The following is a 14,199-nucleotide window of genomic DNA, read 5'->3' as shown; positions in this document are numbered from 1 at the left end:
GCCTAGCTCCTTGCTGCTCAAGTTGTGGCCCACGGACCTGCAGCATGAGCATTGTTAGCTTGTTAGGAAGGCAGAATCTCGGGCCCCAGCTCAGGCCCACTGACACAGCATCTACATTTTAACAAGATTCCCCAGCTGATTAGTACGCACGATAAAATTTGAGAAGCACTGCCCTTCACTATATTAGATTGTGTATTCTCAGTTGTAACCTAATTGAAATTCCTTCACAATCCACCTGCTAGCACTGTCCCCTTGCTGTTGAGTGTAGTGAGACCCTGCTTTTTACCAGCTTTACTCCGGCCACCAGTTGGCTGGAGAACGTGTGTGGTGGAGAGGACTGGAAGATTACCCACCACTGAGCATCACTGCTTTAACTTCATATTTGAAGCCAAGGTGGAGGTCATGGTCTGGTAGGCAGTTGGCCCCCAGTCAGGACTTCATCTGGTCCTTCTCAGGCCCAAACCCAGAGCTGGCAATGACAGGGAAGTGGTCCTTTTCTTCAGCCTTTTTGTTTAGAATACAGAGCTCTTCCCTTTAGGTCACTTGCCTGTGTCAGCTCATCTTGGAAGGCCATCCTCTTCACTGATCTGGGCTCTGTGCTTTCTGGTCTTGTAGATACACTGTTCAGAGTTAACAGGTCTGCCTGTGTTGAATGTGAAACAGTCCCTGGAGTTAGCTTTGAGTCCACAGGGGTGTCTCTTAGAAGCCACAGGCAGGCATGCACCCAGGCCCAGGTACAGATAGAACCAAGGACTCAAAACACCTCCAGTGGCCTTCATCTCCCCCCTCTCCTGCCCTCTGCATAACTGCTTCCTTTCTGCTCTCTCCCTGCACCACGGACCCCTCTGCTTTCCCTTCCCAGGCTACGTGGTAGAGCACACCACCTGCCACCCCTGTCAAGGACCAGCTGCTCTTGGGGGGCATGGTGGGTAGCTCTAAAGATCAGAAGTACTCTGGTTCTGATTCTGGCAGGTGGAGTGTTAGGATGCAAGGAAGGGAAGAGGGGAGCAGTGGGAGATGCCGGCAGTGGATTCTACAGGGGACAGAGGCAGCTGTGAGGAAGGCCTAGCTCACCAGAACCCATGTGGTCCCCAGGATACCAGCAGAGGAAGCAAACTGGTTTTTTCTGATCACCTATTAGCTGCCCAGCACCATGCTAATCACTTTACATGTTATCTCCTTTCATCTTCACGCATAAATAAATCCCTATGAGAGTACTATTAACTCCATTTTGCAGACGGAAAAACTGAGGCCCCAAAGAATTCCATTACCTGACCAAGGCTACAGAACCAGAGGTGAAGAGGCTGGAATTCAGCCTATGGCTCTTTCCACCCTACTACACTGTCCCTGCCACACCTGGGCCAGGGCCACAGTCAGTATCATGGATTGAACAAAGTGCCTGCTGTGAGCCTGGCCAGCCTGGTGCCATCACAGGTGGCTATGGAAATGTCCCTGGTTCCAGAAGAACAGGATTTTCAAACATGGCCCATTGGACACGCTCACTCAGATTCTGCTCCGCTCAAGTTAAATATGGCCAATGTTGGCTGACCAACAGTGCCCCTTGATGGGAGAGGCAGGGCCAGGTGAAAGGCCAGGCAACCTTGTCTCCTGAGACAGGTCAGCGGGTGGTGAGTCAGGGGGCTATATACAGCCTGTGGCCACCGCCAGCAGTGCTGCAAAAACTCAGCTGATGAAACCCCCTGTAAGCCCCTCTCTGAGCCCCTGCCGGGCTCTGAGAGGAGCACATCAGCCCTCCTCAGGGAGGGGCCCTCACTTGGCAGGTCCCTGGACCAGCATTGTGCACGGTCTGTTCCAGCTCTCATGGCGAGGCCTGGGGCCTAGGCTCATGGGCTATATTGAGGGCTGAGTCACCAGCCTGTGCCTGGGCAGGCTGACTGACTGGCTGGCTGGGGCCTGAGTCAGGCCCTGATTTATCCTGGAGAGTAACGGGCTCTGGTTTCTGGGGCAGGCAGGGTGAGAAGGGTACCAGGAACCATCCTTGGCACTGGGCACCCTCTGCCGACCATCCACTCACTCCCCTGGGGCCAAACACACACACACCTCTCGGAGAGAGGGAATGAGAAGGGGGAGAAGGGAGTTGTTTGTCCACTCGCTGGCTTCCCTCTGAACTCCCCCCACCTTAAGCGAGGCCCTCAAGTTACTGGGGGACCTCAGGTAATGCCCACAAAACAGGACTGTGAGCCATTAGGGTTTGTGAAGGGTTGTCAGCTCCAGGCAAACCGGCTTTACCCCTTTCTCTTCTCCCCAGAGGCTCAGGGAGAGGAATCCATCCTTTCTTGGATCTATACCTCAGTTTGTTCATCACTGAACCCTGAGCTGGTACCTCAGGTTGGGTGTCAGAAGTCTGCCTTTTTACACACACACACACACACACACACACACACACACACACACTTCCCTTATGAAACCCAGCTACATGTCATGTGTCCCCAGGAGGTGGACGTCTCTCCACAGGAGAGCTCAGCCTCTCAAGTAGACAGACAGCACTGATGCCTGATGGTTGGTTTTGGCCATGGTATAAAGGTGGCATGGGGGAATGAGAGTTCTGGAGATAGGGAAGGGGGTGCCAACAGGAGGGTGGAATTCCTAAGCACCTCATCACAGGCAGCCGACAGAACATGAGCCGCAGGGCCCAAGCTATTTATATCTCGCCTGTCACTATCAGGGCCCCCAGAGCTCCCCCCTCCTAAGTCATGCACAGCAGGTCCCTTTTCTGTTTCTGGTCCCTTCTCTACTCCTCCCCCTCCCTCACTAATGAGAAGGGAAAGAAATCATTCATGGACCCCTTTCACCATAAGCACTGCCCCCCACAAAGCTCCTGAACTTCTTCCCAATCTCTATAACAAGGACTGCCCTCATTCTGCCCCGAAAGATGCCCACTCTCCCTGTCCTTTTCACTGGGCCTGGTGGGGGAAGAGGAATAAGGTCAAATGATTCACCAGAAACTTGCCAAATTTCAGTCATCACACAGCTTGAGTTGGGGCCCAAACTTATGGGTCCAGAAGGATGGGAAAGCTGAGGAAGTTTGGCCTAAAGGGGGTGCCAGGAGGTGTGGAATCCATGTATCCTACAGAATTGCAGAATATATATTCTTTTAATATAAAGTATGTTCTACAGCTCTTTCACCTCATCCCAGGCCAGCTCCTCTGTTTGAGTGCCTCAGTTTCCCTGCTGTCAGCTGCCCTTGGCTTACCCTGAGCCCAGCCTTGCCCAGGCATCCTCGCTGGCTCCTTGGGGCTCTCCCTGCCCACCAGCCCCCATCACGTTTCCCCTTGACTACTCTGGGCAGGGCTCTCTCGGTCTCTGTCTGGTTAACCTGCCTTTGACTGGAAGGATCTGCCCTGTGACCCAAATGGGCACATCGCCCAGGGGGCTCCCTGGTACTACAGGGCAGAGGCTCTCCCTCCCCTCTCATCACCTTGGTTGAGTCAGACTTTGGTGGGGGAGCGGAGCACAGTGTGACTCACTGGTTGCTCTTTTCCTGAGCTCAGCTTCATTCTGAGAGGATGAGGACAAAGGGCTGGTGACAGGGACACTGAGTCAGGGGTAGACGCAGTCCTTCCCTTGGGACCCTGGGTTTGGGCTTCAAATGAGACTTTTCTACCTGTAAAGTGGGGCACCCTCACCCCAAGCCTTCTCCCTAATTGGCGTGGGCAGTGTCGTTACTTCCTCTCAGTCCGTCTGCGCACAAGCACACACCCTTCCCTTCCCTGTCCGCAGGTGGACAATACCCTGGGCTAGGAGCCAGGACTCCCAGGCCCTGTGAACAGCCCTGCCACCAAACAACCCAGAAGATTCTCTCAACACCAGATCAGTGTGTTCTGCCCTAACCACTGGCCTCAGTTTCCCCTTGTGTCTCTTTAGTCCTGCGGGGCGGGGGTATATTTCATCTCTGACCGACGAAGCTTAGTTTTGGGGTGTTGGGAGACCTCACTCCCCCCATTTTCCAGCTCCGCTAGTCATCTCTCCACCGCGGCGGCTCCGGGGCCCTGGCCTCCCCGGGGCAGCAGACCCGGGCCGGGGGCGAGGGCCCCCCTCCCGCCTGCGGGCCGCGTGGGGGAGGGGAGGGAGGGAGGCGGGGCCGGCGGGCTCGGCTCGGCCCCCACCCGCGGGCCGGGCGGCATTCCTGGGAGGCCGGCGCTCTGACGTGGAGCCGGGGGCCGCAGGCGCGGCGGGGGGAACGCGGCCCGGGGGCTTCTTAAACCCCCCGCCCCAGCCCGGCCCGCACTTCCAGGGCACCGCTCCGCCCCCGGAGGGAGAGAGAGAGAGAGCGCGGCCGAGGAGCCGAGGAGGCCCGCCGAGTCCCGCCAGCCAGGGGCGCGAGAGAAGTTGAGAGCCGCGCAGCGCAGAGCCGCGAGTCCCGCGATCGCGCCCCGACAGCGCCTCGAGCCCGAGCCCAGCCAGCCCCGAGCCGGAGCCCAGCCGGCAGCGCAGCCCCCGCCCCAGCCCGCGCCAGCATGATGAACAACAGCGGCTACTCCGAGGCCCCCGGCCTCGGCCTGGGCGACGAGGCGGACGACATGCCGTCCACGGAGAAGGACCTGGCGGAGGACGCGCCGTGGAAGAAGATCCAGCAGAACACTTTCACGCGCTGGTGCAACGAGCACCTCAAGTGCGTGGGCAAGCGCCTGACCGACCTGCAGCGCGACCTCAGCGACGGGCTGCGCCTCATCGCGCTGCTCGAGGTGCTCAGCCAGAAACGCATGTACCGCAAGTTCCACCCGCGCCCCAACTTCCGCCAGATGAAGCTGGAGAACGTGTCCGTGGCCCTCGAGTTCCTCGAGCGCGAGCACATCAAGCTCGTGTCCATCGGTCAGTGCGGGCGGGGAGGGGGAAGTGCCCCGAGGAGGGGCTGGCCCACGGGGACAGAGGACTCAGGTGCTGGGTGGGCGCGCGGGGAGCCGAGAGAGGGCAGAGAGAGCCCCGGCGCCGGGAGAGGACCCTGTCCCCGCTCTCCCGCCCGCCGACGCAGGCCCCCTCGGGTCCTGCCTTCGCACCCCTCTCTGGTCGGCTGGCATCCCGAGGGGGCCCCGGGGGAGTCCAGACCCGACAGTTTCTGAGCCCTCCAGCTTCAGCCTCCCTCGCACACTCTCACCAACCCGCCTCTCCCCTTCGTCCCCTTTCCTGCCACCCGCACCCCCAGCCCAGGCTTGAGAGGACAGGGCCAATGCCCATTACTGATTCCCGGGGGCACCTCCCCCCAAACAAAGCAAATGGCTTCCCAGCCTCCCAGCACCTCCACCGGGGAGGAGCGGCTGAAGGCGGGTCCCAATCGCTGCCCGATCCCAGGGAGCAGGGGGAGAGCTGGTGGCCGGGCGGGCGCGGGGCCCGGGTCCCCCGCGGGCATATGTTCTCGGCAGCTGGGTTCAGGCCCAGGGGCCAGGGCCGGCAGGGCCCAGCCTCGGAAACCTAAAAAGGCTCTGAGCGAGCTCCGAGAGCCTTAACCCCTGCCTGTCCTCCACCAGCTTCAGCCGGCCGGGGAGGGGGCTCCCTCGGTCCACGCCCGGCCCCCGCCCACCCCCTAAGCCCCGATTGGCTGCAGCTCAAATGGTCTGGGCTGAGGGGAGGAAGGGAAGGCCTGAAAAAGGGAGGAAGTCATTGAGTGTAACCAGATTTGGAAGGTGTGTCAGCGCTGGGTGGGGGTGGGGAGGCACCCCAGGCTTGGGAGCTGGGGAACCCGGGATGGGCTCTGAGAGGGTAGGAGCTGGCCCTCCCCTCACAGCCCTGCCGTCATCCCTGCAGGCCGGGGGCCTGGGGCAGAGCCCTACCCCTGTGGCGAGCTCCTAAGAGCCCCGATGGGATTTACAGGAAAGGGCCCCTTGGCGGGGTGCACCCCAGGGCCGCAGGAGGGGAGTTTCACAGGGCGTCCGGTGCCCCCCAGGCTGCCCCAGGGACTTCTTCAGGTGATGGAAGGTCTGTCCACCTCCACTCTCCCTCGGGGCATCTCTAGGCCTCCGGAATTAGCAGCTGAGCTCAGTCCGGGGCCCTTTGCCCTGGCCAGTCCCCTCTCTAGGCCTTACCCCCTCCTGCCCCAATACTGCCCCCCACCCCACCCGCTCTGGCCTGGAAATAGCCCTGCCGCTGTGACACAGCAGATGTCTCTGAGCTTTCCAGAAGGACAAGCCTGAGGACAGGGCGTGGGGAGGGGCCCTGGTGTGTGTAGTGGGAGTGAGGGCTGCTTGAGAGCGCGTGGGGTTGCGGGGGGCCGGGGTCAGAGAGGAGTCAGCCCTGGGCCTGTCAGCCCCCAGCAGCTGGGATTTCACCGACTGGACTGACGGTCCCAGGTGGGGTCTCGAGGGGAGAGAGAGCCTGGGGCCTCACCAAGACTTCGTAGGAAATGGCTCAGCCTTCCCCTCCCCTCCCCGCTGCGGGGCGCTCGGCCCCTCTCCAGGCCTCGTCCTTCCTGAGAGCACACCTCTCCCCTCCCCCATGGTGGTGCCTGGCTCCGGCCCCTTTGGCTCAGCTGTGCGTGGAGAGGCTGGCTCAGAACAGAGGGGGAAGAAGCAAAAGCTGGTTTGGGGGCGGGAGGGAGCCCTCCTTTCCCATCCCTGCAGGGAATTGTTCCCCATTTGGGCCAAGTGGCTCGCTCCCGCCACCCGATGAGATAAGCTGTCAGCAATTCAGCTGCTGGGCCTGAGGCTGAGGCTGAGGCTGGATGGGAGGGGGCACAGGCGGCAGGGGCTGCCCAACCCGGAGAAGGTGTAAGGGGTGGTTCCCCGCCAGGCGGGCATCGTGCTTCCTCTAGTTTCCTCTGTCCCGCTAAGTGGTAGGAAGGGGCTGGGGCGGGGGCCGTCTCTGGGCATCGTCTCAGGACTGAAGCTGAGCATCTGGGCACCTGGGAGGAGGTCAGAACGGCTCCCCACATCCTTTTCTAGGAGTGGGGCGGGAGCTGGGGGTTGAGCGGTCCCCCTGAAGGAGGTAGGGGTACTCAGCCGGGGTGGAAGGAGCTGTGTGGCCTCCTTACCCCACCAGCCCCTCAACCCCTCCGAACAAAGAGGCCTGTGAGGCAGCTCTGTCCCGCAGCTGTTCCCCAGTTGCTATTCCTTCTCCTGGAGCCAACCACCGAGGGAGGGGCTGGAGGGGGCAGCAGCTGTCCCGGCACCTCCCTCGCTGGGCCCTCTCTTCTCCCCCTCCACTCGAGTCCTGGGGTGGCCTCAGGGACTGGCTCTGGGGCTCCTCCCAGCCCTTTGGTGGCATCCCCATTGGGGTGGGAAGGAGGGAACCTGGCCTGAGCAGAGCTCCCCTCCTCTGCCTGGCCTCTGAGGGGGAGGAGGGAGAAGAAGGTCACTGCTCCCAGAGTGGGACTCCGGGCCCACCCCTCTCCTGCCGACCAGGACCACTTGCTGTCTGGCCCAGGGCCAGTTGCTGGGGAGAAACCTCTCCCTGCGGCAGATGGGATGGACGCCCCCGCTCCCCGTACCCCCCGCCCCAGCAGCCTCAAGGCCTCCCTCCCAGAGATCTGGCTGCAGTTTGCAAGTAGCACTCTGGGCATGCGAGCACCAGCTTTGGAGGCTGTCAGGGTTGTGAGAGGCTGTGAGGCCCTGGGTGTCAAGACTGTGTGAAAGTGTTGTGGGCCTGTGTGTGTTTGAGAGAGACCGCACCAAAGCACCAGGAGGCTGGGAGTGAGTGTGTCATGGAATCTGCAAGCTGCCAAACCATTGTGCTGCAGTGGAGCCAGGGGTAGAGGGGGCGGGCCTGGGGAGCTGCTGGGGAAGGAAGGATGAATCAGTGAAAGGGTGGCGGAGCCAAGGGGACCAGAGCCTGAGGCCAGAGAGACAGAGAGACTGAGATTCCCCTCCTGGGATCAGGTTGAGGGGGCGATACTGGGGTTCCCCAGGCCTTACCCTCCAAAGGCCATCCCCCAAGATCTGGTGGGGGGGCAGGAAAAGATACGTAAGGGGGCACCTCAAGCTCCACCCTTTCCCATCTCTTGGGCAACACCAGTAAACAAGGCTGAGTCTTCCACCCCCTCCCAACCTCCTAAAAGCAGTGCTCAGGGAAGCTGATGGATTTCAGGCCTGCATTGTCCTTTACAAGTAAGCTGGTTTCCAATGATCTATACTCCAGGCCACTCCTGGCTCCTGGATATTTCTCTCTGGCTGTTAAAAGGGAACTAGGCCCCCAAAATCTCGGGGTACCAGTTCTGGTCCATAGTATTCCTCAAAGGAGGGGATGGGTCGAGAGCCTCAGCTCCTGAGACTTGAGTCCACATGGGTAACACTCCCCCCCCGGCTCTTGTGAAATCTTACTGGTCCCTATCATTTGAAAACATGATTTTCAAGCCTTAACAGAATGTGCACTGTACCCACCCCCTCCTCCAAGAACTTTGTTCCAAAAACCTTTTACAGCGTTCAGAGTAGAATTTGGCTGGAACCACGTTGGTCCCACTCCTCTCCAACTTCAGTTTTTAAAATATTCATTCATTCAACCAGTATTTATTGAGATTCTACTAAGTTCTAGGCTCTGAGCAGACATAAAATACAGTATCTAGAGGGAAAGAAGGCAGACAAAAGAAGTATATACTGTATGATTCTATTCATAGAAAACTCTAGAAAATGCAGACTAATCTATAGCGACCAAGAGCAGATCAGTTGTTGCCTGGGAAGGATAGACCAGGAGGGGCAGGAGTGATGGATCACAAAGGAAAGGAAACTTTGAGGAGGGGTGGATATGTTTATTATCTTGATTTGTGGTGATGGCTTTGTGGGTATATACATGTTGTCAAAACTTACCCAGTTGTACTTTCTAATACGTAGTTTATTGTACATCAAGCATACCTCATTAAAACTGTTTAAAAAAAAAAAAGAAAGGAAACGAAACAAAACAGTGTCTGCCCCTGAGAGGCTCACAGTCTTGCATAACTGCATGGATGCCTGTGGCCTGCTAGGAGGCTCGCACAGGTGCCGTGAAAGAGGTGAAACTACGCTGAAGGAACACATTGGGAGGCAGCCTCATTCTGAAGGGAGAGGAGGGCTCCATCAAGGGCCGGGCCTCACAGGATGGAGAATTTGGTAGTCAGAGAAGGAGTAGGTTCCAGAAGAAGGAGGCCTGACCCAGCGCTCAAGCAGCAGCCTCAGGAGCTGGGCGGGGGCGGGGAGGGCACTGTGCTAGAAGTGGCGCCCTCCTGAGCCCAGATTGCCTCTCCCCTCTGCAGACAGCAAGGCTATCGTAGATGGGAACCTGAAGCTGATCCTGGGCCTGATCTGGACACTGATCCTGCACTACTCCATCTCCATGCCCATGTGGGAGGATGAGGACGATGAAGATGCCCGAAAGCAGACACCCAAGCAGCGTCTACTCGGCTGGATCCAGAACAAGGTGCCCCAGCTGCCCATCACCAACTTCAACCGTGACTGGCAGGATGGCAAAGCTCTGGGCGCCCTGGTGGACAACTGTGCCCCTGGTAAGTGGGCCGGCAGCACACCATGGACCCTTGAGCCCGGAAGGGGAGCTGGGACGAGCTGGTGATGCCGAGGCTTGTGTTTGTCAGAACGCATGTCTCAGGGTTGGGGGATCAGGACCCCCTGCCCCAGCTGAGAATCACTGCTGGAGTTAGACCCTTCCTGATGAGTTGCCAGATCCTGCAGTGGCAGGAAAAGGTTTTACAGGCAAGGACACTGGAGTTCAGAGAAGGCCAGTGACTTGTCCGAGATCACACAGCTTATCTGTGGCAGAACTGAACCAGAGCCCAGGGCCTCAACTCCCTGTTTCCTACTTTGCCACATGGGTGTCATTTCTGCTCAGCCAGCAGAAAGCAAATGTGGTGGGACTTTGGCTTTCCAAAGAAGGCCAGGACTTAGACCCAGAGAAGGCTGTTCTTTGTGAGCCCCTGGGACAGCTTTGAGAAGGGGTTGAAGCCCAGGATGATGTGGGCTGAGGCTGGTGTGACACTGCCCAGTGGCAGGTGACCCAGCCCTGCCCTCTCTCGATGTAAGCCCTGGCCTGCTCAGGTGGGGGCAGCTGAGGGCCCATGAGAAGACTGAGGCATCACAGGTGAGAGCCGTACCCAACGTACGGCTCCCTTTCTGACTCTCATCTCCTGAGAAGATAGGTCTTCTCCACCCCTATCGGTCAGCTCTGCCTTTGGGGAGCCATGTCCCCTTGGGTGAATCCTCCCCCAGCCTGGGGTCAGCCAGGGAGCAGGGGGTGGGAGGCGGGGGCACTGGCCACTTGGGAAGCATTCCCAGCTGCTGAGCCATTGCCCACGGCTGGTGCGGCTGCCAGCAATGAGCTCAGCTGTTCTGGCCAGTCATGGATTCCAGCCTTTGAGCCGGCCCTCTCCCCGCCAGTGAGCAGCGCCCTCCTTCTCCGGCTCTGGCTTGGACCAAGCACACCCTAACCCCTGCACCCCTTCCCAGGAGTGACCTGCAGCCGCCTCAGCATTCCTCCCATTAGAAGGGCTGGGTTCTGGGTGGCCAGAGAGAAGAACTCATCCTCTCCAAACAGGCCCTTCAGTGCCTCCATTTCCCCAAGGGGGAAGTCAGGAAGGAGAGAGAGTCTTATTCTCTGAGGCTGTTGTGGGAAGTGCTTGGAGACCTAGGGCTTCAGGGCAGCTGTGAGGAGACCTTCGAGGCGATGGGTCAGAAGCATATGTGGGACAGGGACTGTCCACCCGGAGGCAGCTGGGATGAGGCAGGAGAGGTCTGCGAGGGATGCCCTCACAGGGGTTTGGTGTTCAGGGTCAGTGCTGGGGCCTGGTAGGCAGGAGGCCGGCTGGCAGGGCTGGTGCCAGGCTGCGTCAGCCGGGGCAGAAAGCCCTCATTGTTGGTGCTAGGGAGGGCTGCCGTGCTCTAAACAGCGATGGGCATCCCAGCTGATGGGCCATAACACCGGGGGTCAGCAGGAACCTGGCTGGTCAGGGGCCTAGGGCTGCATGGGAGGGAGTGTGAACCCACAGCCTGTGAGGGGATTGGATGAGCAAATGCTCTGCATGCTGGCTGACTGCTTCCCCTAATCATCGACTCCCTCCGCCATCTCTCCAGGCCTCTGCCCTGACTGGGAGGCCTGGGACCCCAACCAGCCTGTGGAGAACGCCCGGGAGGCCATGCAGCAGGCGGACGACTGGCTCGGGGTGCCCCAGGTACACTGGCGGGCGGGGCGGTGGGAGAGTAAAGGGGCCGGAGGGCCAAGGGTGGAGTTGGGTCTATAAGGATACCTGGTCAGGATGTGGGTGAGAACCAGGGTTCCTGGCTAAGGAGGGCATCCTCTAACTCCCTTCCTCCTCATGGCAGGTGATTGCTCCCGAGGAGATTGTGGACCCCAACGTGGATGAGCATTCTGTCATGACCTACCTGTCCCAGTTCCCCAAGGCCAAACTCAAACCTGGTGCCCCTGTTCGCTCCAAGCAGCTGAACCCCAAGAAGGCCATTGCCTACGGACCTGGTATGTATTGAGCCCTAACAGCCCTCCCCGGGCAGCTGGGCACAGGCTAGGATGGATCTCCCTAAACTCTCTGGCTCTGCCTTCTGCCCCTCAGGCATCGAGCCCCAGGGCAACACCGTGCTGCAGCCCGCGCACTTCACCGTGCAGACAGTGGATGCTGGCGTGGGCGAGGTGCTGGTCTACATTGAGGACCCCGAGGGCCACACCGAGGAGGTATGGAGAGGCCACTGGGGATTGGACAGAGACCACAGGCCAACAACCGGAATGGCCTGGAGATGGCTGCCAGAGCTACCCTCTATGCTGGAGACGGGGAACGCCTCACCATGGGGGCTGCAGGAGCTGTGGGCTCCGGAGGGTCTCTGACTGCCAATCTTTTCCCTTCCCAATAGGCAAAGGTGGTTCCCAACAACGACAAGGACCGCACCTACGCTGTCTCCTACGTGCCCAAGGTCGCCGGCTTGCACAAGGTATCTCCCTATAGGCGCCCCCGTCTTCCCCATTCCATTCACATCCTTGGCTCTGGCTGCATGGACCCCTGTCTTGGCTCGCACCCCACCCCACCCCCGTGCACCGGCCACCCGCCTCCCACCCTCCTTGGCTCTGCTCTGCTCCTCCACCCCCTCTCAGAGCTGCTCTCCTCTAAAAGCTTACCTTTGGCCTCTGACCCCCAGGTGACCGTACTCTTTGCTGGCCAGAACATCGAACGCAGCCCCTTTGAGGTGAACGTGGGCATGGCCCTGGGGGATGCCAACAAGGTATCAGCCCGTGGTCCTGGTCTGGAGCCCGTGGGCAACGTAGCCAACAAACCCACCTACTTTGACATCTACACCGCGGGTGAGGACGGCCCCCTTACACCTGACACCCCCTGACTGGGCATGGGGCGTATGCAGGGGCCTGGGTCAGAGTCCCAGCCAGAGGGCAGTGGTCTCAGGGTGAGGGAGCCCCAAGCAGAATGAGGGCTGATGGCTGTTGTCACGACAGGGGCCGGCACTGGTGATGTTGCCGTGGTGATCGTGGACCCGCAGGGCCGGCGGGACACAGTGGAGGTGGCCCTGGAGGACAAGGGCGACAGCACGTTCCGCTGCACATACAGGCCTGTGATGGAGGGGCCCCACACGGTGCACGTGGCCTTCGCCGGTGCCCCCATCACCCGCAGCCCTTTCCCTGTCCACGTGGCAGAAGGTAAAGGCCCTCCACCCATCCACATGATCCCCCTCCCCGACGCCAAGACACAGAGAGCGTTGCCACCGAATTCCAAATTCCGAGTCTGAGGATTTACGGGAAATGATGCACTACATCCAGGGGTGGGTGGGGAGCCATCTGAAGGCTTAAAATGGGCAGAAGAGCGAGCCAAGGGGTGGGGCTCTCGAGAGCTCGTCTGTCCATCCCCTGCCCCCAGGAGGCTCAGGAGGCCACAGTGAAGGATACCAGACAGGGGCTGCTGTGGAAGGGGTGAGGGGGAAGCGACAGGGCCACGTGGGTGGGGGGCATTTACGTGAGCACCTGTACACCAGGCCCTCAAGCAGTGACCCCCCCACTTGGTCCTCTCTCTGCCATTCAGAGGCCCTGCCGCCGCTCGCCCCCTCCGTGCCCATCGTCCACCAGGCCAAGAGAGTGGCGCCACGTTAGTACACTCCAGTGGAGGCGGGGCCGGGCATGGCCATAGCTGACTGGCCTCACCTGTGCTGTGTGGCATGGCCCAAGCAGTGTGGAATCGACCCCCCTTCCGTGGCATTCTGTGACAGGCCCCGAGTTCCGCGCCTTTGCCTATGTTCTGTGGCAGATCTAGTTTCTTTGCCACTTGCCTGATGATTTCCGTGATATAAGACCTCCGTTCCGTGCCATTGCCTGTGTTCCACGGCAGGCTCCGGGTTCCGTGCCGTTGCCTGTTCTGTGGCCGTACCTGGATTCTCTGCCATTGTCTGTGTTCTGTGGCAGGCCTGGGTTATATGTCGTTGCCTGTTTGGTGGCAGCCCGTGGGTTCCATGCCATTTTATGGGTTCCGTGGCAGGCTGAGATCACCGTTCTTTGGCCTGTGTTCGGTGGCAAAGTCTGGGTTCATTGCCACTAGCAGTGTCCTGTGGCAGGCTGACTTCCGTGCATCGCCTGTGATCTGTGGCAGGCTTCCCGTTATATGCGTATCTCTTGTTCCATGGTGTTGCTGAGTGTTTTGTGGCATGACTTAGTTCCTGAAGCTGCTGTGTTGGCTCTGGGAAGGCTCAGATGGCTCTAGGTGGGTGGCTTGGGGTAGGTGAAAGGCCCTTTCCTGTCTCTCTTTGCTCCAGTCTCTGCTCAGGCTCTGCCCTGCCTTTGTCCCAAGCGACACTGACTCCGAGGAGCCCAGTGGGAAGGGTTTCTTGTGAGCAGCCTGATGAGGGGGGCTGGGGGCACCGTGGCCAGCTCCCTGCCCAGCATGGCTCTCGGCAGCCCTAGTTGTGTCGGGGGCACCAGGGAGCACGGGGGAGGGTTGCATGAGGCCATGGCCTGTGCCTGGGGGGCGTCAGGAGGACTGTGCACAGCGAGGTGGGGGATGAGAGGTGAGGGCTGAGGCTCTGTCTAGGGCCTCTCGGCGCCCCCAGCATCGCCTCTCTTCTCCCTCCCAGCCTGTAACCCCAACGCCTGCCGCGCCTCTGGGCGGGGCCTGCAGCCCAAGGGTGTGCGTGTCAAAGAGGTGGCTGACTTCAAGGTGTTCACCAAGGGTGCTGGCAGCGGGGAGCTCAAGGTCACAGTCAAGGGACCAAGTGAGTGCCAGGGCCCAGGGCCGTGGTGGGAGTCGGGGCACAGGGAGGAAATACA

At 59.9% G+C, this 14,199-nt stretch overlaps 1 protein-coding gene across 3 annotated transcripts in view; it reads left to right on the top strand.

Moving 5' to 3' along the window:
- The first annotated feature begins 4,171 nt into the window (after window positions 1-4,171).
- FLNC (filamin C) overlaps window positions 4,172-14,199 on the top strand; it is a 28,266-nt gene continuing 18,238 nt past the window's right edge. The window contains exons 1-10 of one of the 3 annotated variants that reach the window (XM_059933444.1): window positions 4,172-4,833; window positions 9,176-9,424; window positions 11,004-11,101; window positions 11,253-11,403; window positions 11,498-11,616; window positions 11,793-11,870; window positions 12,075-12,237; window positions 12,385-12,585; window positions 12,965-13,027; window positions 14,007-14,144. In XM_059933444.1, the coding sequence (XP_059789427.1) occupies window positions 4,479-4,833; window positions 9,176-9,424; window positions 11,004-11,101; window positions 11,253-11,403; window positions 11,498-11,616; window positions 11,793-11,870; window positions 12,075-12,237; window positions 12,385-12,585; window positions 12,965-13,027; window positions 14,007-14,144 (1,615 nt within the window). In that variant the 5' untranslated portion in view covers window positions 4,172-4,478. The remainder of the gene's footprint in view (window positions 4,834-9,175; window positions 9,425-11,003; window positions 11,102-11,252; window positions 11,404-11,497; window positions 11,617-11,792; window positions 11,871-12,074; window positions 12,238-12,384; window positions 12,586-12,964; window positions 13,028-14,006; window positions 14,145-14,199) is intronic. The other 2 variants (XM_059933445.1, XM_059933446.1) reach the window with 2 other exon arrangements.

The sequence above is a fragment of the Balaenoptera ricei genome, chromosome 9, assembly GCF_028023285.1.
Source record: "Balaenoptera ricei isolate mBalRic1 chromosome 9, mBalRic1.hap2, whole genome shotgun sequence".
Lineage (NCBI taxonomy): Eukaryota > Metazoa > Chordata > Mammalia > Artiodactyla > Balaenopteridae > Balaenoptera > Balaenoptera ricei.
The sequence above is the reverse complement of the archived record's forward strand: the minus strand, read 5'-3'. Positions and strand labels throughout refer to the sequence as shown.